The following is a 22098-nucleotide window of genomic DNA, read 5'->3' as shown; positions in this document are numbered from 1 at the left end:
CTTATCTCTCACCTAGGTAGCCTCCTACCTGCCGGCATGAACATTCAACTCACAGACCTCCGTTGATATCCCTGCCCCCCCACCTTACCCCATCCCTATCTATAATTTTAGTCTGGTTCTCTTTCTCTTTTCCCCCCTCACTATAATCTCCCCCCTACCTTTCTTTCTCTTTTATTTCCCATAATTCTCCACCTTCCCCCAGCCCATTTCCCTTCAGCCCATCACTTCCCAGCTCTCTACTTTATCCCTCCCCCCACTTCTTATCCCCCCTCGACCATCCCACGTTACTTCACTCCTGATGAAAGATTTTGGCCCGAAACGTCATTATTACCTCCTCCCATAGATGCTGTCTGGCCTGCTGAGTTCTGCCAGCATTTTGTGTTTTTATTTATTTCCTGCATCTGCAGATTCACTCGTGTTGCCAAAACATTATACTTGTTCATTTATTGAGAAAAATTATCTAATATTACATGTATTTGTTGGAAAAAGTATGTGAACCTCTGGGGTAATGCCTTCTACAAAAGCTATTTGGAGTTGGGTGTTTCAGTCGAGATGAGATTGGGGGTGTGGGTTGTAGAGGTACCCCACCTTATAAAAAAGACACACAAAGTCAGGTTACTGACAGAGCCTGCTCTTCTCAAGAACGACCTGTTTTTTGTGCACCGTGCCTCGATCAAAACAACTTTCAGACAACCTTAGAAGAAGAAATGTAGAGATGCATGAAGCTGGAAAAGGCTACAAAAGCATTTCTGAAGACCTTAGAGCTGATCAGTTCACAGTAAGAGAAATTGGCTACAAATGGAGGATATTCAGTCCTGTTGGTACTCTCCCTAGGAGTGGGCATCCTACAAATATCACACCAGGAGCACGAAGTGTGATGCTGAAGGAGGTGGAAAAAATAACCCAAACGTAACAGCACAAGACCTGCAGAAATCTCTAGAACTTGCTAATGTCTCTGTTCATGTGTGCACTATAGGAAAAACACTGAACAAGAATACTGTTCATGGAAGGACACCACAGAGGGAAATCACTGTTCTCAAAAAAAAAACAAAATTAAAAAAACACACACGCACGCACATCACATTGCTGCACATCTGAAGTTTGCAAAAATCATCTGACCCGATGTTCCAAAACACTTCTGTGACAATGTTCTGAGGACAGATGAGACAAAAGTTGAACTTTTTTGGCAGAAATACACACCACTATATTTGGCAAAAAAAAGGGCATTGCATACAAACACCAAAATCTTATCCCAACTGTGAAGCACAGTGGAAGGAGCATTATGGTTTGGGCTGTTTTGCTGCCTCAGGGCCTGGGCAGCTCGCAATCGTTGAGGGAACAATGAATTCAAAATCACAGCAAGGCTTTTTACAGGAGAATGTCAGGGTAGCAGTCCATCACCTGAAGCTTAATAGAAGTTGAATGATGCAACAAGACAATGATCTGAAACACAAGAGTAAATAAACAGGATGGTTTAAAAAGAAGAAAATTCATATTTTGGAACGGCCGAGTCAAAGCCCTGACCTGAATCCTACAGAAATGTTGCGGAAGGACCTGAAGCAAACAGTTCATGCAAGGAAACTCACCAACATTCCAGAGTTGAAGCTGTTTTGCCAGGAGGAATGGCCTAAATTCCTCCAAGCCGATATGCAGGACTGATCAACAGTTACAGGAAATGTTTGGTTGAAGTTATTGCTGTACAAGTGAGTCACACCAGTTACTGAAAGCAAAGGTTAACATACTTCAACCAATATATACAGGAAATATTCTCAATAAATAACTAAACAAATATAATGTGTTTGTGGTATTTATTTAAATGGATTCTCCTTATCTAGCTTTAGGATTAAGTGAAGATCTGATCACATTTTAAGTCATATTTAGGCAGAAATAGTGAAAATTCTACAGGGTTCACAAAGTTTCAAGCACCACTGTATAGGAAACATCCTCTATATGTCCATTCTATCTAGGCCTTTCAATATTTGATTTCAAATAGGATTCAATGAGATACTCCCCGATTCTTCTAATCTCCAGTGAGTACAGGCCCAGAGCATCAAACTCTCTTCATACATTAACCCCTTCATTCCCGGGAACATTCTTGTAAACCTTCTCTGGACTCCCTCCGGTGTCAGCACATCCTTTCTCAGAACTAAGAGGCCCAAATCTGCTCACAATACTCGAAGAGCGATGACCAAAGTCTTATAAAGTCTCAGCATCTCATCCTTGCTTTTATATTCTAATGTGCTGAAAATGAATGCTAATATTGCATTTGCCTTCCTCACCACAGACTCAACCTGCAAGATAGCCTTTAGGGAATCTTGCACAAAGACTCCCGCGTTACTTTGCACCTCAGAATTTTGAATTTTATCCATTTAGAAAATAGTCCACACCTTTACTTCTACCAAAGCGCATGCCCACATACTTCCCTGCACTGCTTTCCACCTGCCATTTCTTTGCCCATTCTCCTAATCCATGTAATCAGGTAAACAGGATCAATGTACGTACACATCACAGTCAGACGAGACAAGATGGGCCAAAGGGCTTGTTTTTGTGCTGTGCAGATTTAGTGAAAAATAACCCGGGACTACACCGAGCATCCAAGCTCGTCCACTCACCCTTCGCTCTGAACACACTACCTCATTTTCCCTCCTGATCAACTTTCCCCTGAATGTTGTTTGACTCAGCCCCTCCCTGGGTTGATTGCTGCCCACGTCCCTGAGAATCAACCAATCCCAGGAACCGGCCGAACTTGCCTCGTGCTCTGCTCTCCGCCAAAGGCATTTGGGCTCCAACGGGTCTGTCTGGCAGAACTGGTGCTTCCCACAGTCCTCATCTACAATACACTCCTGCAAGACAGAGACAGATCTGTCAATAGCAGCACTAACAGCTAAAGAATACTACCGTAGTGTAGCGGTTAGTACAACGCTATTACAGGTTGGGGCTTGGAGTTCGACGAGATCTCGGTGGTGGCAGGGTATTCATTAGTCACCCAGCCTGAGGGAAGAATCTGTTACCCAGTCTGGCAGTCCGAGTCCTGATGCTCCTGTATCTCCTTCCTGACGGTAGTGGGTCAGAGAGATTGTGGGATGGGTGGTCAGGATCCTCAATGGTTTTGAGCCCTTCATCTACAATGCTCCCAGGAAATAGAGGGGTGAGACCCTGGTGATCCTCTCAAAATGTATTTATTTTTAAAAAAGATGTTGTGGTCCAATGCCTTGCAGCTTCTGTACCACACAATGATGCAGCCAGACTAGACACCCTTTCCTGTAGAAAGTTGTTAGAAAGGGGGCAGAGCTTTGCACTCTTCAATTCCCTCAGAAAGTGTAGACACTGCTGTGCCCTCTTGACTAGTGAGGTGGTGTTGTGGTCTGGGATTAAATCACGGGTTGCTGGCTGTACAGCTCGTTGGGCTGGAAGGGTCTGTTCTGCACTACTCCTTCAAATAAACAAACCACTTACACCAGGGCAGATTTCAAAGGCTGTTTGAACGAGGTGGTTTGAAGAAGCATTGTAAAGGTGTGAGGAGGGTTTGGGGATGAGCAGAGGGCAGAAATCCTGAATCGGTTTTCGTTTGGAGAAGGATCAGAATGGGAGTGTGGCGGGAGCCATCTTGAATTTTTCTTATTCTCATCGGAGTTAAGAGAGGCGGGACTGCGCAGGCAGTGAAGCAGGGAAGATTTTAAAAGGACACAGCCTTATAGAACGAGCAGTGGAGTGAGCGGGGAGCAGAGTGTAGGCTGAAGGGCTTTGGCTCAACGGGCTCAGGCGGAAACGGGTGAGGCAAGGTAGGGTTAGGTTTCAGTTTTTCCTGTTATTTGAGGAAAGGGAAGTATGAGTGTGAGGGCAGCTTGTTGTTCTCGGAGTCGGATGTGGGAGGTTCTGGAGTCTCCCGGCATCCCGGACATCCACATCTGCACCCGGTGCATCGAGATGCAACTCCTTAGGGACCGTGTTAGGGAACTGGAGCTGCAGCTCAACGACTTTCATCTGGTCAGGGAGAGTGAGGAGTCGACAGAGAGGAGTTACAGGCAGGTGGTCACACCGGGACCACGGGAGGCAGACAGGTGGGTCACGGTTAGGAGGGGGAAGGGCAAGAGGAAGAGTCAGGTACCAGAGAATACCCCAGTGGCTGTACCCTTTAACAATAGATACTCCTGTTTGAGTACTGTTGTGGGGGACAGCCTACCTGGGGGAAGCAACAGTGGCCGTGCCTCTGGTACAGAGTCCGGCCCTGTAGCTCAGAAGGGTAGGGAAAGGAAGAGGAAGGCAGTAGTAATAGGGGACTCGATAGTCAGGGGGTCAGATAGGCGATTCTGTGGAGGTGATCGGGAGTCCCGGATGCTAGTTTGCCTCCCTGGTGCCAGGGTTCGGGATGTTTCTGATCGCGTCCAAGATATCCTGAAGTGGGAAGGTGAGGAGCCAGAGGTCGTGGTACATATTGGTACCAATGACATAGGTAGGAAAAGGGAAGAGGTCCTGAAAGGAGAATATAGGGAGTTGAGAAGAAGTACTGCAAAGGTAGTAATCTTGGGATTACTGCCTATGCCATGCGACAGTGAGAGTAGGAATGGAATGAGGTGGAGGATAAATGTGCTGCTGAGGGATTGGAGCAGGGGGCAGGGATTCAAGTTTCTGGATCATTGGGACCTCTTTTGGGACAGGTGTGACCTGTATAAAAAGGATGGGTTGCACTTGAATCCTAGGGGTACCAACATCCTGGTGGGGAGATTTGCGAAGGCTACTGGGGAGACTTTAAACTAGAATGGTTGGGGGGTGGGAATTAAATTGAAGAGACTAGGAGAGAAGAGGTTAGTTCACAAATAGAGAAAGCTAGTAGACAGTGTGTGAGGGAGGATACGCAGGTGATAGAGAAGGGGAGCGCTCAGACTGAAAATGTAGGGGAGAAGGAAGAAAAAGATAATAAAGTTGATTGCATCGTTAGGGATAAACAGAGAGGAAGAGGTGGAGAGTTTCTTAAATGCATCTATTTTAATGCTAGGAGCATTGTAAGAAAGGTGTATGAGCTTAGAGCGTGGATTGATACCTGGAAATATGATGTTGTAGCTATTAGTGAAACATGGTTGCAGGAGGGGTGTGATTGGCAACTAAATATTCCTGGATTTTGTTGCTTCAGGTGTGATAGAATCGGAGGGACAAGAGGAGGAGGTGTTGCATTGCTTGTCAGAGAAAATATTACAGCAGTGCTTTGGCGGGATAGATTAGAGGGCTCATCTAGGGAGATTATTTGGGTGGAATTGAGGAATGGGAAAGGGGTAGTAACACTTATAGGGGTGTATTATAGACCACCTAATGGGGAGTGAGAATTAGAGGAGCAAATTTGTAAGGAGATAGCAGATATTTGTAGTAAGCACAAAGTTGTGATTGTGGGAGATTTTAATTTTCCACACATAGACTGGGAAGCCCATTCTTTAAAAGGGCTGGATGGTTTGGAGTTTGTAAAATATGTGCAGGATAGTTTTTTGCAGCAATACGTAGAGGTACCGACTGGAGAAGGGACAGTGTTGGATCTCCTGTTAGGGAATGAGATAGGTCAGGTGACGGAGGAATGTGTTGGGGAGCACTTCAGGTCCAGTGATCACAATGCTATTAGTTTCAATATAATTATGGAGAAGGATAGGACTGGACCCAGGGTTGAGATTTTTGATTGGAGAAAGGCTAACTTTGAGGAGATGCAAAAGGACTTAGAAGGAGTGGAGTGCGACAATTTGTTTTATGGGAAGGATGTCACAGAGAATTGGAGGTCATTTAAAGCTGAAATTTTGAGGGTACAGAATCTTTATGTTCCTGTTAGGTTGAAAGGAAAGGTTAAAAGTTTGAGAGAGCCATGGTTTTCAAGGGATACTGGAAACTTGGTTCGGAAAAAGAGAGAGATCTACAATAAATATAGGCAGCATGGAGTAAATGAGATGATCGAGGAATATAAAGAATGTAAAAAGAATCTTAAGAAAGAAATTAGAAAAGCTAAATGAAGATATGAGGTTGCTTTGGCAAGTAAGGTGAAAATAAATCCAAAGGGTTTCTACTGTTACATTAATAGCAAAAGGATAATGAGGGATAAAATTGGCCCCTTAGAGAATCAGAGTGGACAGCTAATGTGTGGAGCCAAAAGAGATGGGGGAGATTTTGAACAATTTCTTTTCTTCTGTATTCACTAAGGAAAAGGATATTGAATTGTGTAAGGTAAGGGAAACAAGTAGGGAAGTTATGGAAACTATGACGATTAACGAGGAGGAAGTACTGGCGCTTTTAAAGAATATAAAAGTGGAGAAGTCTCCAGGTCCTGACAGGATATCCCCTAGGACAGGGGTGGGCAAACTTTTTGACTTGAGGGCCACAAAGGGTTCTAAAATTTGACGGGGTGCCGGACCAGGAGCAGATGGACAGAGTGTTTTGGTAATACACCTCATAAGAGAAAATAAAATATCATGGGATATGTAGAAAACATGTGCTTTAATTTCAATTGAAAATGAACACATGCATTACAACAAAATATCTGTCTTTGAAGTCCCATGGTATTTAGCTATTTATTGAAATGACTTTTAAAACACTGAAAATTAAATGAATAAAATACAGTTTTTTTTAATAGTAGTTATTATTTTAAAGCACTGAAAATTCTGTTATCCTTCAAGATATTATCATCATCACTCTCCTCCTGACTGTCTTTATTTCAAAAACGGTAGGAGATGCAGGTCTACTTGTCCTGCTCCTTCTTATTCAATTGTCCCCTGTGCCAAAACTCAACAACGACCAGCACAAGGACAGAACAGTGACAGCGCGCCAGTATGCGGAGCGTGTTATTTGATCTGGAGCGCATTTTTTATTTTGAGAACGTACGTGCACCTGCGCACTACTCATGTCCATCACTTAACAGAAATGACATGTAACATGTAAGGCTTATTGAAAAAAATATTTTCAAATGCATTTTTTACATAACACAACGAAGAAACTTATTTTTAATTTCAGTGGGAACAGTGTTGTTGGTCTCCCTTTCTAGCCAGCGCATCAAAGTCTGGATTTAGTTTTGTTGTGGCGATTCTCAGGATGGATCTGAGGTGTTGGTCAGTTAACTTGGATCTGTGGCTGGCTTTGTTGATGTTCATGACGCTGAACGCCTGTTCACACAAATAGGTCGAGCCGAACAAAGAGTAAAGCGCAAATGTGGAGTAATACGCTGCACCTCAACAAAGGTCAATGTGTAGCGGTGTGCTACATGCAGCGCTAAAATTACGACACGGAGTCGGTAACTGCAGTCGAAGAAAAAAACTTTATTTGAAATCCCCAGCCTCACTTTAAGCCTCCCTCAACCTGCCCCCCTGCGCAGAGGCTCCAAAGCTCTGTGCTCACAAATCCCCGCAGGCTACCTCCCTTAGCCGGAATGCTGGCTAATTGTCAGCCGGTTCGGATGTGCCAGGAAATGGGTCGCCACAAATGTATATAGAGTGCATCATCTATTGGGAAAACGCCAGAATTGCGGGGAAAAAACGTTAACAAGGTTTATTAATATAATTTCATCAAATTCTGCGGGCCGGATTAAAAAGCTTAACGGGCCGCATATGGCCCGCGGGCCGTAGTTGGCCCATGCCTGGTCTAGGACCTTGAGGGAAGTTGGTGTAGAAATAGCAGGGGCTCTGACAGAAATATTTCAAATGTCATTAGAAACGGGGATGGTGTCGGAGGATTGGCGTATTGCTCATGTGGTTCCATTGTTTAAAAAGGGTTATGACAATAGACAATAGGTGCAGAAGAAGACCATTCGGCCCTTCGAGCCTGCACCGCCATTTTGAGATCATGGCTGATCAACCACTAACAATATCCGGTTCCTGCCTTGTCCCCATATCCCTTGATTCCCCTATCCATCAGATACCTATCTAGCTCCTTCTTGAAAGCATCCAGAGAATTGGCCTCCACTACCTTCCGAGGCAGTGCATTCCAGACCCCCACAACTCTCTGGGAGAAGAAGTTTTTCCTTAACTCTGTCCTAATTGACCTACCCCTTATTCTAAAACCATGCCCTCTGGTACTGGACTCTCCAGCATCTGGAACATATTTCCTGCCTCTATCTTGTCCAATCCCTTAATAATCTTATATGTTTCAATCAGATCCCCTCTCAATCTCCTTAATTCCAGCGTGTACAAGCCCAGTCTCTCTAACCTCTCTGCATAAGACAGTCCAGACATCCCAGGAATTAACCTTGTGAATCTACGCTGCACTTCCTCTACAGCCAGGATGTCCTTCCTTAACCCTGGAGACCAAAACTGTACACAATACTCCAGGTGTGGTCTCACCAGGGCCCTGTACAAATGCAAGAGGATTTCCTTGCTCTTGTACTCAATTCCCTTTGTAATAAAGACCAACATTCCATTAGCTTTCTTCGCTGCCTGCTGCACTTGCTCATTCACCTTCAGTGACTGATGAACAAGGACTCCTAGATCTCTGTATTTCTCCCTTACCTAACTCTACACCATTCAGATAATAATCTGCCTTCCTGTTCTTACTCCCAAAGTGGATAACCTCACACTTATTCACATTAAACGTCATCTACCAAGTATCTGCCCACTCACCCAGCCTATCCAAGTCACCCTGAATTCTCCTAACATCCTCATCACATGTCACACTGCCACCCAGCTTAGTATCATCAGCAAACTTGCTGATGTTATTCTCAATGCCTTCATCTAAATCGTTGACTTAAATTGTAAACAGTTGTGGTCCCAATACCGAGCCCTGTGGCACCCCACCAGTCACCACCTGCCATTCCGAGAAACACCCATTCCCCGCTACCCTTTGCTTTCTATCTGCCAACCAGTTTTCTATCCATGTCAATGTCTTCCCCCCGATGCCCTGAGCTTTGATTTTACCCACCAATCTCCTATGTGGGACCTTATCAAATGCCTTCTGAAAATCGAGGTACACTACATCCACTGGATCTCCCTTGTCTAACTTCCTGGTTACATCCTCGAAAAACTCCAACAGATTAGTCAAGCATGATTTACTCTTGGTAAATCCATGCTGGCTCGGCCCAACCCTATCACTGCTATCTAGATATGCCACTATTTCATCCTTAATAATGGACTCTAGCATCTTCCCCACCACCGATGTCAGGATGACAGGTTGATAGTTCTCTGTTTTCTCCCTCCCTCCTTTCTTAAAAAGTGGGATAACATTAGCCATTCTCCAATCCTAAGGAACTGATCCTGAATCTAAGGAACATTGGAAAATTATTACCAATGCACCCGCAATTTCCAGGGCCACCTCCTTTAGTATCCTAGGATGCAGACCATCTGGACCTGGGGATTTGTCAGCCTTCAGTCCCATCAGTCTACTTATCACCGTTTCCTTCCTAATGTCAATCTGTTTCATTTCCTCTGTTACCCTATGTCCTTGGCCCATCCATACATCTGGGAGATTCCTTGTGTCTTCCATAGTGAAAACAGATCTAAAGTACTCATTAAATTCTTCTGCCATTTCTCTGTTTCCCATAACAATTTCACCCAATTCATTCTTCAAGGGCCCAACATTGTTCTTAACTATCTTCTTTCTCTTCACATACCTAAAAAAGCTTTTGCTATCCTCCTTTATATTCCTGGCTAGCTTGCGTTCATACCTCATTTTTTCTCCCCGTATTGTCTTTTTAGTTAAGTTCTGTTGTTCCTTAAAAACTTCCCAATCATCTGTCCTCCCACTCACCTTAGCTCGGTCATACTTCCTTTTTTTAATGCTATGCAATCTCTGACTTCCTTTGTCAAACACTGTGGCCCCTTTCCCCCTCTTTGAATCCTTCCTTCTCTGGGGGATGAACTGATTTTGCACCTTGTGCATTATTCCCAAGAATACCTGCCATTGCTGTTCCACTGTCTTTTCTGCTAGGCTATCTGTCCAGTCAACTTTGGCCAGCTCCTCCCTCACGGCTCCATAGTTTCCCCTGTTCAACTGCAACACTGACACCTCTGAGCTGTCCTTATCCTTCTCAAATTGCAAGTATAAACTTATCATATTGTGATCACTACCTCCTAATGGCTCCTTTACTGCAAGATTGCTTATCAAATCCTGTTCATTACATAACACTAAATCCAGAATATTCTTGTCCCTGGTCGGCTCTCGTACAAGCTGTTCCAAGAATGCATCCCGTAGGCACTCTACAAACTCCCTATCCTGTGGTCCAGCACCAACCTGATTCTCCCAGTTCACCTGCATGTTGAAATCCCCCATAACTACTGCGACATTACCTTTGCCACATGCCAATGTTAACTCCCTATTCAACTTGCACCCAATATCCATGCTACTGTTTGGTGGCCTGTAGACAACACCCATTTGAGTTCTAAGAGTAAACCTAGCAATTATAGGCCTGTCAGTTTGACGTCAGTGGTGGGTAAATTAACGGAAAGTATTTTTAGAGATGGTATATATAATTATCTGGATAGACGGGTCTGATTAGGAACAGTCAGCATGGATTTGTGCGTGGAAGGTCATGTTTGACAAATCTTATTGAATTTTTTGAAGAGGTTACGAGGAAAGTTGACAAGGGTAAAGCAGTGGATGTTGTGTATATGGACTTCAGTAAGGCTTTTGACAAGGTTCCACACGGAAGGTTAGTTAGGAAGGTTCAATCATTAGGTATTAATATTGAAGAAGTAAAATGGAATCAACAGTGGCTGGATGGGAGATGCCAGAGAGTAGTGGTGGATAACTGTTTGTCAGGTTGGAGGCCGGTGACTAGTGGTGTGCCTCAGGGATCTGTATTGGGTCTAATGTTGTTTGTCATATACATTAATGATCTAGATGATGGGGGGGTAAATTGGATTAGTAAGTATGTAGATGATACTAAGGTAGGAGGCATTGTGGATAATGAAGTAGGTTTTCAAAGTTTGCAGGGAGATTTAGGCCAGTTAGAAGAGTGGGCTGAAAGATAGCAGATGGAGTTTAAAGCTGATAAGTGTGAGGTGCTACATTTTGGTAGGAATAATCCAAATAGGACATACATGGTGAATGGTAGGACATTGAGGAATGCAGTAGAACAGAGTGATCTAGGAATAATGGTGTGTAGTTCCCTGAAAGTGGAATCTCATGTGGATAGGGTGATGAAGAAAGCTGTTGGTATGTTGGCCTTTATAAATCAGACCATTGAGTATAGGAGTTGGGATGTAATGTTAAAATTGTACAAGGCATTGTTGAGGGCAAAATTGGAATATTGTGAACAGTTCTGGTCACCGAATTATAGGAAAGATGTCAACAAAATAGAGAGAGTACAGAGGAGATTTACTAGAATGTTACCTGGGTTTCAGCACCTAAGTTACAGGGAAAGGTTGAATAAGTTAGGTCTTTATTCTTTGGAGCGTAGAAGGTTGAGAGGGGACTTGATAGAGGTATTTAAAATTATGAGGGCGATAGATCGAGTTGACATGGATGGGCTTTTCCCATTGAGAGTAGGAGAGATTCAAACAAGAGGACATGATTTGAGAGTTAGGGAGCAAAAGTTTAAGGGTAACATGAGGGGGAATTTCTTTACTCAGAGAGTGGTAGCTGTGTGGAATGAGCTTCCTGTAGAAGTGGTAGAGGCAGGTTCGGTATTGTCATTTAAAGTAAAATTGGATCGGTATATGGATAGGAAAGGAATGGAGGGTTATGGGCTGAGTGTGGGTCAGTGGGACTAGGTGAGAGTAAGCGTTCGGCACGGACTAGAAGGGCTGAGATGGCCTGTTTCCGTGCTGTAATTGTTATATAGTTATATAGCCCACGGCCAATCCCAATCATTCCCATGGAGCTAGACACAGAAATCCTGGAAACTTATGGGACCTGAATTGGGAATGAGAGGGGTCAGAGAGGGATGCGGGTATCACTGGGTGGAGAGTTCTCGTGGGCTCGGTTCACAGCAAGGTAAATGGTGATGGTGTGGGTGTGGCCAGAGGCTAGTCACTGCGACGTGAAGCCCACTGCCAGAAGGGAGGTGGCTGCAAGCTCTGTGGGGAGAAGGGCCCTGCGCAGATGGGGCTCGTCCACCGTGGTTGGCAGCTCATTGAAGGAAAAGTGATCTCAAACCTCTGCTGCCTGGCAGTGATGGGGAAGGCTTCAGGAGTAAACTCCGAGGAAAATCCGGAACTGGAGCCCCGGAGGTATTCTCTGTATCAGTCTCTGCCATTCCTTTGGTTTTCTCAGCTGCATGGAGAGGGGGAGCTGACTGCAGGAGCGACAGCTTGCTCTCCATATCAGACACCCCAGCTCGCGTATCATGTAGACAGCTGGAGGCAACATCGACCCTGACCAATGGAAGGCCACTGATGGGAGGAAGGAGGAGGGGAGGGGAAGAGTCAAGACAGAAGGGGCTAATGGGGGGAGGGCTTCATCTTCATTTTCCATAGGTGCTGCTGTATCCCGTCATGTGGCAGCTGAAAGGACATTCTACATTCGATGGGCTGGATGGTCTGCAGTGTCCTCACCACCCCCCACTCTAACGAGAGCCACGTGCATGATGGAGGAGAGGCGAGTTCACTACCCTAGGACACTCGAGGGGGCGGGGGGCAGTGGGTGTGCTTTGGATCAGCCATACCTTCCTGGCTCCCTGCAACGTGCCGATGTCTGGCTCTCCAGTTCCGAGGGGGGAGGCAGGTTCTTCGTGCTGGTCCTCAGAGATGGGGAGTGGCTCGGTGTCCCAGTTCATCCTCCCTGGCACCAGGTCCATCTGCAGTACCAGACACGAGTCCTGTTAGCAGAGCGGGGCAGCAAGACAACCCATCACCACCACCCTACCACAGAGCCAGGATATATCCCGTCAATCTCTCATACTGTAACCCTTCTCCCTGGAGCATATCCAAGACAAACACCTCAATTCATAAACCAGCTTAGGCCATAAGCCACAGAGGCCACTCAATCCATCAAGTCTCCTGCACCATTCCATCTAGTATCTCTCTCAACCCTATTCTCCTGCCTCTCCCCGTAACCTTTGATTCCTTGACTAATCAAGAACCTACCCATTGCCACTTTAAAGATACCCAGTGACTTGGCCTCCACAGCCATCTGTGACAACAAATTGTAGATTCACCACCCTCCGTCAAAAGAAATTCCTCCTCATCTCTGTTCTAAATGGACGTCCCCCTTTTCTGAGGCTGTGCACTCTGGTCCTATACTTACTCACTATAGAGAACATCCTCTCCACACCCACTACAGAAGACTTTTAGTATTACATTTCAATGAGATCCGCCCCTCATTCTTCTAAGGTGCAGGCCCAGAGCTATCAAACACTGACATGTTAACCCTTTCATTCCCAGAATTATTTTTGCGAACCTCCTATGGACCCATTCCAATGCCAGCACATCAAAACAAGCACAAACCACAGACAAACAGATCCCCAATCTCACCTATCGTAGAACTGGGGTCTGATTTGTTGTTTTTCTTGTAAGTTAACTTTCTTTATGCTTGCTCACATCTTTGTACAATCACCTGCTTGTCCGTAAATGATCAAAGGATTTTCAGTAATTTCAGAATCAGATTGATTATCACTAATGTACAGAATGATGGAACTCTCCAGCACAGAAGAGAGTGAAGTTCCCCTTAAACAGTTCACCCATGACCTCTGGTTGTAATCCTACCCAACCTCAGCGGAAAAAGCCTGCTTGCATTTACCCTATCCATACCCCTCATAGCGTTGGCGCGTGGCCTAGGGGGCAAGGCATCAGACTAGTAACCTGAAGGTCCCTGGTTCGAGCCTCAGCTGAGGCGGCATGTTTGTGTCCTTGAGGAAGGCACTTAACAACACATTGCTCTGTGACGTCACCGGTGCCAAGCTGCATGGGTCCTAGTGCCCTTCCGTCGGTGGCGTGGAGAGCGGAAGGCCTGCAGCTTGGGCAACTGCCGGTCTCCCATACAAGCCCTGGAAACTCCAGGCGCAGATCCATGGTCTCTCGAGACCGACGGATACCTCCACCCATCATAATTTTGTATACCTCTGTCAAATCTCCCCTCATTCTCCTATGCTCTAGGGAATAAAATCCTAACCTATTCAACCTTTCCCTGTAACTCAGGCCCGAAAATCCCCATCAACGTACTAGTAGTCTACACTCTCTTAATCTTATTGACACCTTTCCTGTCAGTAGGTGGCCAAAACTGGACAAATACTCCACATTAAGCCTCATCGACCTCTTATACAACTTCAGCATAACATCCCATCTCCTGGACTCAATACTTTGATCTAAGAAGGCCAATGTGCCAAAAGCTTTCTGCACAAACCTATTTACCCATGATGCCACTTTCACAAAATTATGGCCTTGTGGTCCAAGATCCCTCCGCTCTACTAGTATCATCAGTGACCCACGTCATGACCTGATAACAATCCTTCAGCACTTGGACATTGACGGGAAAGATATCAGAATCATCAGAAATTTGTACTGTGATTGGGAACAAAGAGCAGGAATGCGAATGATTTTGTTCCAATTAAGAGGGGAATCAGGCAGGGTTGCGTTCTCTTGTCTGACTTATTCAACCTTTATAGAGAGAAGACTTTAAGAGAAATCAGCAGTATTCCAGGCATGATAATTAGTAGATACAATTTAACAACCTATGATGTGCAGATGACAGTGCTGATAACTACTTCTAAAGAGAAGCTCCAAGAAATACTGGATAAGGTCAGAAAAAGTGCGAAGAGGGGGTTGGCCGCAAGAAAACCGAATGTATGGTTGTCACCAAGAAAGTACAGAAATACAAGCAAAGTCACTTTTAATTGTCATTTCAACCATACCGTAAATACGAACTGAGAGTGGGCAACGAAACAATCAAACAGATGTGGAATTTCAATTACTTGGAGCATGATAACATCTGACAGTAGGGCTGATGTTGAAATTAGGAGGAGGATGGAGATTGCTAAATGCCTGCTCGAGCGTTTGAGCAAGATACTAAAGAATAATAATTTCTATGGGTAGGAAACTCAAGTGTTGCAGCACAGCGTTCATTCCACACTAACATATGGAGTGAATATTGGACAACATCAAAGCAAAATAACGCTACAGAAATGTGGCTTTTGAGAATAATGATGAAAATATCACGGCTGTTCTCCCTCTACACCGGGGGTCGGCAACCTGCGGCTCCCGAGCCATTTGTGGCTCTTTCACCTCTGTGCTGCGGCTCCCTGTGGCTTTGGGAAATAATTGGTCAGTATTTAATTAAAATGTATTTTATGTTAGTTTGTTAGCTTTTGAAATGTAATTCTAAATTTGAAGATTATGGTGATCTTGTACAATCTAAGTGTGGCGACACATTTCCTGGCACATCCGAAACGGCTCACAATTAGCCAGCATTCCGGCTAAGGGAGATAGCCTACGGGGGTTTGTGAGTACGCGTCTTTTGCAGCATCTGCGTCCATGGGGGCTGGGTTGAGGGAGGCTTAAAAGCAAGGCTGTTTAGTTCGAATAAAGTTATTCGACTGCAGTTTACTGACTGCGTGAGCACACCGCTACAACGTGTTTTTATCGCTATTAATATACGTCACCACTGCCAATACCTGACACCCGCCAGTGCGCGATTTCTTTAATTTTTCGATTCAAGGTAAGCCAACTATGGAGAATTCTAAAAAAAGAAAAGTGACTGAAGAAAACAGAACGTTTAATGATACGTGGACAGATTCATTTGCTTTCACTGTTGACGAGACTGGTTTACCGGTATGCTTAATATGCAATGAGAAACTAGCAAACAACAAAAAGTCAAATGTCGCAAGGCATTTCCAGAGTAAACACGCAGCCTTTGCTCAAAAATATCCGGATGGAGATGAGAGAAAAAAAGCCGTTTCGGAACTGATGCGGAAGGTTGATCTGAGCAAAAATCATTTCCAGAAATGGATGAAGTCTGGAAAATCAACGACATACGGCAGTTATATTGCCGCTCAGGAAATAGTCAGGCACGGGAAGCAGTTTACAGATGGTGAATATATAAAAGAATCTTTCATTAAGATTTCAGAACATCTATTCACGGACTTTAAAAACAAGAGTGAAATTGTGCAGAAAATCAGGGATATGCCCCTCTCTGCAAAGACTGTCAAAGACAGAACCATAAAAATGGCAGAAGACATCACAAGACAGCAAATTAAAGACATCAATTCAGCTGTGGCCTACTCGATTGCCTGTGACGAGTCTAAAGACAAAGGTGATATTGAACAAATAGCGTTGTTCTGCCGGTATGTAAACTCTGCCGGGCCACAGGAAGAACTGATTGAGTTGATACCTCTAAAAGACCAAACACGGGGGGAGGACATCTGTGAGGCTGTCTTGAATTGTTTAAGAGCCAAAGGAATAAAGACCACCCATCTGGTGTCAGTAGCTACTGATGGGGGCACCGAATATGACGGGAACGCACAAGGGAATTGTGGCTTTACTGCAGAAGTCGCTGGACAGAAAGCTGCTGACTTTTCACTGCATCTTGCACCAAGAGGCACTGTGCGCTCAAACATTTCCTCTAGAATGCACAGAAGTAATGGATGTTGTCATTCAGATTGTCAATAAAATAATGGCAAAAAGTTTAAATCACCGTCAATTCCGTTTGTTACTGGACGAGCTGGAAAGCGCATATTCTGATCTCCTGCTGCACAACAAAGTCCGGTGGCTGTCCAAAGGGGAGGTGCTGAAACGCTTTGTCGCGTGTCTGGAAGAAGTGAAAACTTTCCTGGGCAGCAAAGGGCTCAACTTTCCTGAGCTGGAACAGCCAGAGTGGCTGGAAAAGCTACACTTCATGGTAGACATGACAGCGCACCTGAACACAGCTCTTCAACGGGGTAAGGACGTACAGCCCTGCACATGTTGGAGGATGTTTTGGCATTCGAGCGCAAGTTGACGTTGCTTGCCAGAGATTTACAGAAAGGCACATTGTCTCACTTCCCCAATTTGAGAGAGTTCAAACAAGGTCACGACATGATAAATTCGGAGTATTTACATTCTGCAATCATCGCAATGCAAACATCGTTTGGGAAACGCTTCTGTGAGTTCAGAGAGGAAAAAAAACACATTATCCTTCCCGGTCACTCCCCTAAGCATCGATCCATCCCTACTAAATACGACTGCATTGTCAGGTGTGAGTCAACCTGAACAAGTATGATAAATATTTTAATTGCCTATTATTTTACGTATATTCATATGTTTTCATTGTTCAGTGAAATAGTCCTTTTATTTTTCAGGTTGACAGCTGGCTGACGTTATTTTTGGTTTGCTGCTGGCGGCAAATTTAAGTTTGGCGTTTTTCATAAATACAAGAAGGACTCAAATAGACGTTGAGTATTTTACTTAAAAGTAACCTTCAACCCAACGTCTTTTTTTCGGAGTTCAAAATGTTTTTGTTGCATGCAGAAATGTAATTTCATTTTCTCTGCAGGAGTTCATCAATTTCATAAATGCAACACATTATAGTTTGTTTATACATAGCATAAAGGCAAAACAAAACGTTGTATGCAGTGTTATTTCATTTTAAATGTCAAGCGGGTTTTGCGGCTCCCAGTGTTTTCTTTTCTGTGGGAAACGGGTCCAAGTGGCTCTTTCAGTGGTAAAGGTTGCTGACCCCTGCTCTACACCAATGACTGCACCTCCTCCAACCCCTATGTGAAGCTTTTGAAGTTTGCAGATGACACCACCGTCATCGGACTCATCCAGAACAGCGATGAGTCTGCATATCGACAGCAGGTGGACCAACTGGCGCTCTGGTGCAGTCGGAACAATCTGGAGCTGAACTCACTCAAGACAAAGGAGATGATAGTGGATTTCAGGAGACATCCCCCCGTTATGTTCCCCCTCACAGTCCTCAGCAGCCCTGTGTCCACCGTGGAGAACTTCAGGTTCCTGGGAACCACCATCTCTCAGGATCTGAAGTGGGAGCAGAACATCAGCTCCATCCTGAAGAAGGCCCAGCAGCGGATGTACTTCCTGCGGCTCTTGAGGAAATATGGTCTGCCTCAGGAATTGCTGCTGCAGTTCTACACTGCAGTCATTGAGTCTGTCCTGTGCACCTCCATCACTGTGTGGTTTGGAGCCGCCACCAAGCAGGATAGAACCAGACTACAGCACACAGTGAGGACTGCCGAGCGCATCATTGGAGCCTCCCTGCCCTCTACTGTGGACCTGTACTCTTCCAGGTTGAAGAAGAGGGCGGGGAACATCATAAAGGACTCCTCCCATCCTGCGCACGGACTGTTTGAACTGCTTCCGTCTGGTAGGCGCTTCAGATCCCTCCAGACTAAGACTAATAGGCACTGGAGAAGTCTTTTCCCTACTGCAGTCACTTTGCTGAACAGTTAACTGCCGGTTAACTGTCGGCTAACTATTTCTTGGATTGCACTACTTGTATGTATAATCTATATTTTCATTTATATTTATCATTATTATTGTTATGAGCAGAGAGACAACATCTGCCGGAAGTAAATTGCTTGTATGTGCACAGGTACTTGGCAATTAAAGTCTGATTCTGATTCTGAAAGACAGAACAAATGAAGTATTGTGAAAAGCCAGAATAAGAAGAGAGCTGATATCATCAATCAGGAAACAGCAGCTGGAATTTCTGGGACAGATACCAAGGAAAGAGGAGCTTGAACGTTTTGCAATGATGGGGAAAAAATGATGGAAGAAAAAAAAACCATAGTCAATAGCGAATGGCATTCATGAGGTACTTCAAGGGAAGTACAGGCAAAAGTTCTGAAAAAGTTATTAGAACTTCTCAGATGAAAGACAGATGGAAGACCATGATCATATGACACAGAACGATGTGAAATTTCACAAACAAAATCTCTGCAGATGCTGGAAAGTCAGAGCAACAGAAACAATGCTGGAGGAACTCGGCTCAGGCAGCACCTATGGAAAAGAGTAAATAGTCAACATTTCAGGATCTCGGCCCGAAACGTCAACTGTTTACACTTTTCCATAGACAGTGCCTAGCCTGCTGAGCGCCTCCAGTATCGTGTACTGATATGAAATTTGTTGTTCTTTGCAGCAGTACAGTGCAAATCATAAAATATTAAAAAGTTAAATGAAATAACAAGAGCAAAAAGAGAACAAAAATACCGACTGTTGACGGACTCATTGTCTGTTCAGAAACCCGATGGCAGGGTGGGGGGAAGAAGCTGTTGCTGAAACTGTGTACCTGTGATATCGGTGGCCGTGTTTATTTTGCTGCTTCTTTCTCTGTGAGACTGTCCACCATAAATCAATCAGCCTCACAGGCTGTTCTCATCAATACTGGACAGTATTGTCTGTCTAGTTTGTGCTGTTTTACAGTGGAAAGACCACCACAAGGGCGATTACTTTCAGTGGAATGAGTTTGGGGACTGTTATTTCTTTGATTTGAACATCTATCATGATTTACATCTCATTCACGACTTCTGAAGACCCTTTTGGAACAATGGTAGCTGCAATACTGTGTTCAGTCTGGTCTCATTATAGGAAGGATGTGGCAGCTCCAGAGGGTGCAGAGGAGATTTACCAGTCCCCTGCCTAGATCTGAGAGCATGTCTCATGAGGAAAGGTTGAGTATGCCACAAACTAGAGTAGTCACTGCTTCACAGAGAGCACTATAGCACAGAAACAGGCCCTTTGGCCCATCTAGTCCATATCAAACTGTTATTTTGCTGAGTCCCGTTGATCTGCATCTAGACTAGACCTCCAAATCTCTCTCATCCATGTACCTATCTTAATTTCTCATAGATATTAAATCGAACCTGCATCCACCACTTGTGTTGGCAGCACATTTCACATACTCACCACCCTCTGAGTGAAGAAGTTCACCCTCATTCTCCTTAAACATTTCACATACTCACCACCCTCTGAGTGAAGAAGTTCACCCTCATTCTCCTTAAACATTTCACATTTTACCCTTAACCCATGACCTCTAGTTGTAGTCAAACCCAACCCCAGTGGAAAAGAGCCTGCTTGCATTTACCCTAGCTATACCCCCGAGTTTTGTACACCTCCATTGTGTCCAGGAAACTCTTCTGAGTTCCATAAGGCATCGGAGTAGAACTAGGAAAGACGTCACTAAGATTGAAGAATCTCTACAAGTTACCAGGACTTGGTGGGCTGAGTAGCCTACTCCTGTGGAACTCGAGCGAGTGACGTTGGACAGGCTGGGACACAGAGAGGGAGACCACCACCATCGACAGTGCCAAGCCCAGCTGCATGGGGATAGCAACCCCATCCCATAAAACCCAGGGCTACAGAAGTGTCAATAGAAGCTCCAAAGACCTCATTCCTGGGAGAGGAAGGATCTTCACCACCAGGACATCTGAAGTTTGTGGCGAAAGAAAAGCCACAGGACCGATTGACCTTCAGCCCAGAGCAAAGAACTCTGAGCAAACTATGCCCCACATTCCCCCTCACCCAACACCTGCCCGCCTGGATCCCTCCCTCTCCCACTTCCTAATTCTGGCACCTTTCCTCTTCCTCTCCACCCTGAAAGCAGCTCTTGGCCTGAAATGTTGGCTGGTCAATCATTTTCATAGATGCTGTCTGAGCTGCTGAGTTCCTCCCTATCAAATCTCAAGTTGAACTCAGTTATATTATGATCACTGTCTCCTAAGAGCTCCTTTACCTTCAGCTCCCCAAATGCCTCCTGTTCATTACATAACACCCAATCCAGTACATCTGATCCCCCAGTTGGCTCAAGATCAAGCTGCTCGAAAAAGCCATCTCAGGCATTCAATAAATTCACTCGAGATCCATTTCCAACCTGATTTTCTCAATCAACCTGCATGTTAAAATCTCCCATGACTATCATAACATTGACTTTTTGACTCGCCTTTTGTTTCCCATTGTGATCTGTAGTCCACATCCCAGCCACTGTTGAGAGGCCTGTGTATAACAGCCATCAATGTCCTTATATCCTCGCAATTTCTTAACTCAACTCACAAGGATTAACATCTTCTGATCCTAGTCATATCTTTCTACTCATTTGATGCCATTCTTTACCAGTACAGCCACGCCACCCCCTCTGCCTACCTTCCTCTCCCTCCAATACAATGCGTAACCTTGGACATTCAGCTCCCAACTACAACCATCCTCAGCCATGATTCAGTGATGGCCACAGCATCATACAGACAGACATACTTTATTGATCCCGAGGGAAATTGGGTTTTATTACAGTTGCACCAACCAAGAATAGTGTAGAAATATAGCAATATAAATATATACTTGACAAACTGTAAAAGCGCAACAAGGTCATCCACCTTATTTCTTATACTCTGTGCATTGAGATACAACACTTTGAGTACTGTGTTTGCTACCCTTTTTGATTCTACATCCCTAGTGCACTGATACTCACAATGCCTGCCTTTCTGACAGTCTGACTGCACACTATCTTTGCTTTTTTTACCATCTGTCCTGAGGAACTTCCCTCAGGTTCCCAACACTACCCCTCCCCCCCCCAACCAAATTAGTTTAAACCCTCCCCAACAAGTCTAATAAACCTCCCTGTGAGAATGCAGGTCCTCCTCAGGTTCAGGTGCCACCCATCCCTTTTGCACAGTTTATAGATCACACAGGATAGATCGCAATGAAGCCCTGCCCCAGCTTCTCAGCCATGTATTTATCTGCCAGATCATCCTGTTTCTACCCTCTCTGGCGTGTGACACAGATAGCAATCCAAAAATTACTATCCTGGAGGTCCTGCTTCTCAGCTTTCTGCCTCGCTTTCTAAATTCTTTTTTCAGGACCTCTTTGCTTTTCCTTCCTGTCATTGATACTGATTATGTACCTCCAGCCTGATGGTAGCTATGAGAACAAGACATGACCTGGGTGATGTGGATTCTTAATGAGGCATTGCTCCCTTTTGTACGGATACTACACAACTACATACTGGAGACACACACTCAACAATGCAGGAGCGAGCAGCTTCTTCCTTTCCACCATCAGATTTCTGAATAACAATGAACCCATGAATCCTACCTCACTATGTTTTCTTTTTAAATCACTCTCTTTCTGCTATGCACTACTTACTTAAGACCACCAGATATAGGAGCAGAAGACCATTCAGCCCATCGAGTCTGCTCCACCATTCAATCATCCCCACTCCCCTGCCTTCTCCCCATACCCTTTGATGCCCTGGTTAATCAAGAACCTATCTATCTCTGCTTTA

The 22098-nt window shown here is 44.7% G+C and overlaps 1 protein-coding gene across 6 annotated transcripts in view; it reads right to left on the bottom strand.

Moving 5' to 3' along the window:
- dkk3b (dickkopf WNT signaling pathway inhibitor 3b) overlaps window positions 1–22098 on the bottom strand; it is a 63390-nt gene that overhangs the window by 38271 nt on the left and 3021 nt on the right. For 5 of the 6 annotated variants that reach the window (XM_059976220.1, XM_059976221.1, XM_059976224.1 and 2 more), the window contains exons 2-3: window positions 12560–12691; window positions 2751–2843 (exon numbers count right to left, since the gene is read on the bottom strand). In XM_059976220.1, coding sequence (XP_059832203.1) covers window positions 2751–2843; window positions 12560–12691 — 225 coding nt within the window. The remainder of the gene's footprint in view (window positions 1–2750; window positions 2844–12559; window positions 12692–22098) is intronic. The other variant, XM_059976222.1, reaches the window with a different exon arrangement.

This window comes from Hypanus sabinus, chromosome 7, assembly GCF_030144855.1.
Source record: "Hypanus sabinus isolate sHypSab1 chromosome 7, sHypSab1.hap1, whole genome shotgun sequence".
NCBI classification, from domain to species: domain Eukaryota; kingdom Metazoa; phylum Chordata; class Chondrichthyes; order Myliobatiformes; family Dasyatidae; genus Hypanus; species Hypanus sabinus.
The sequence above is the reverse complement of the archived record's forward strand: the minus strand, read 5'-3'. Positions and strand labels throughout refer to the sequence as shown.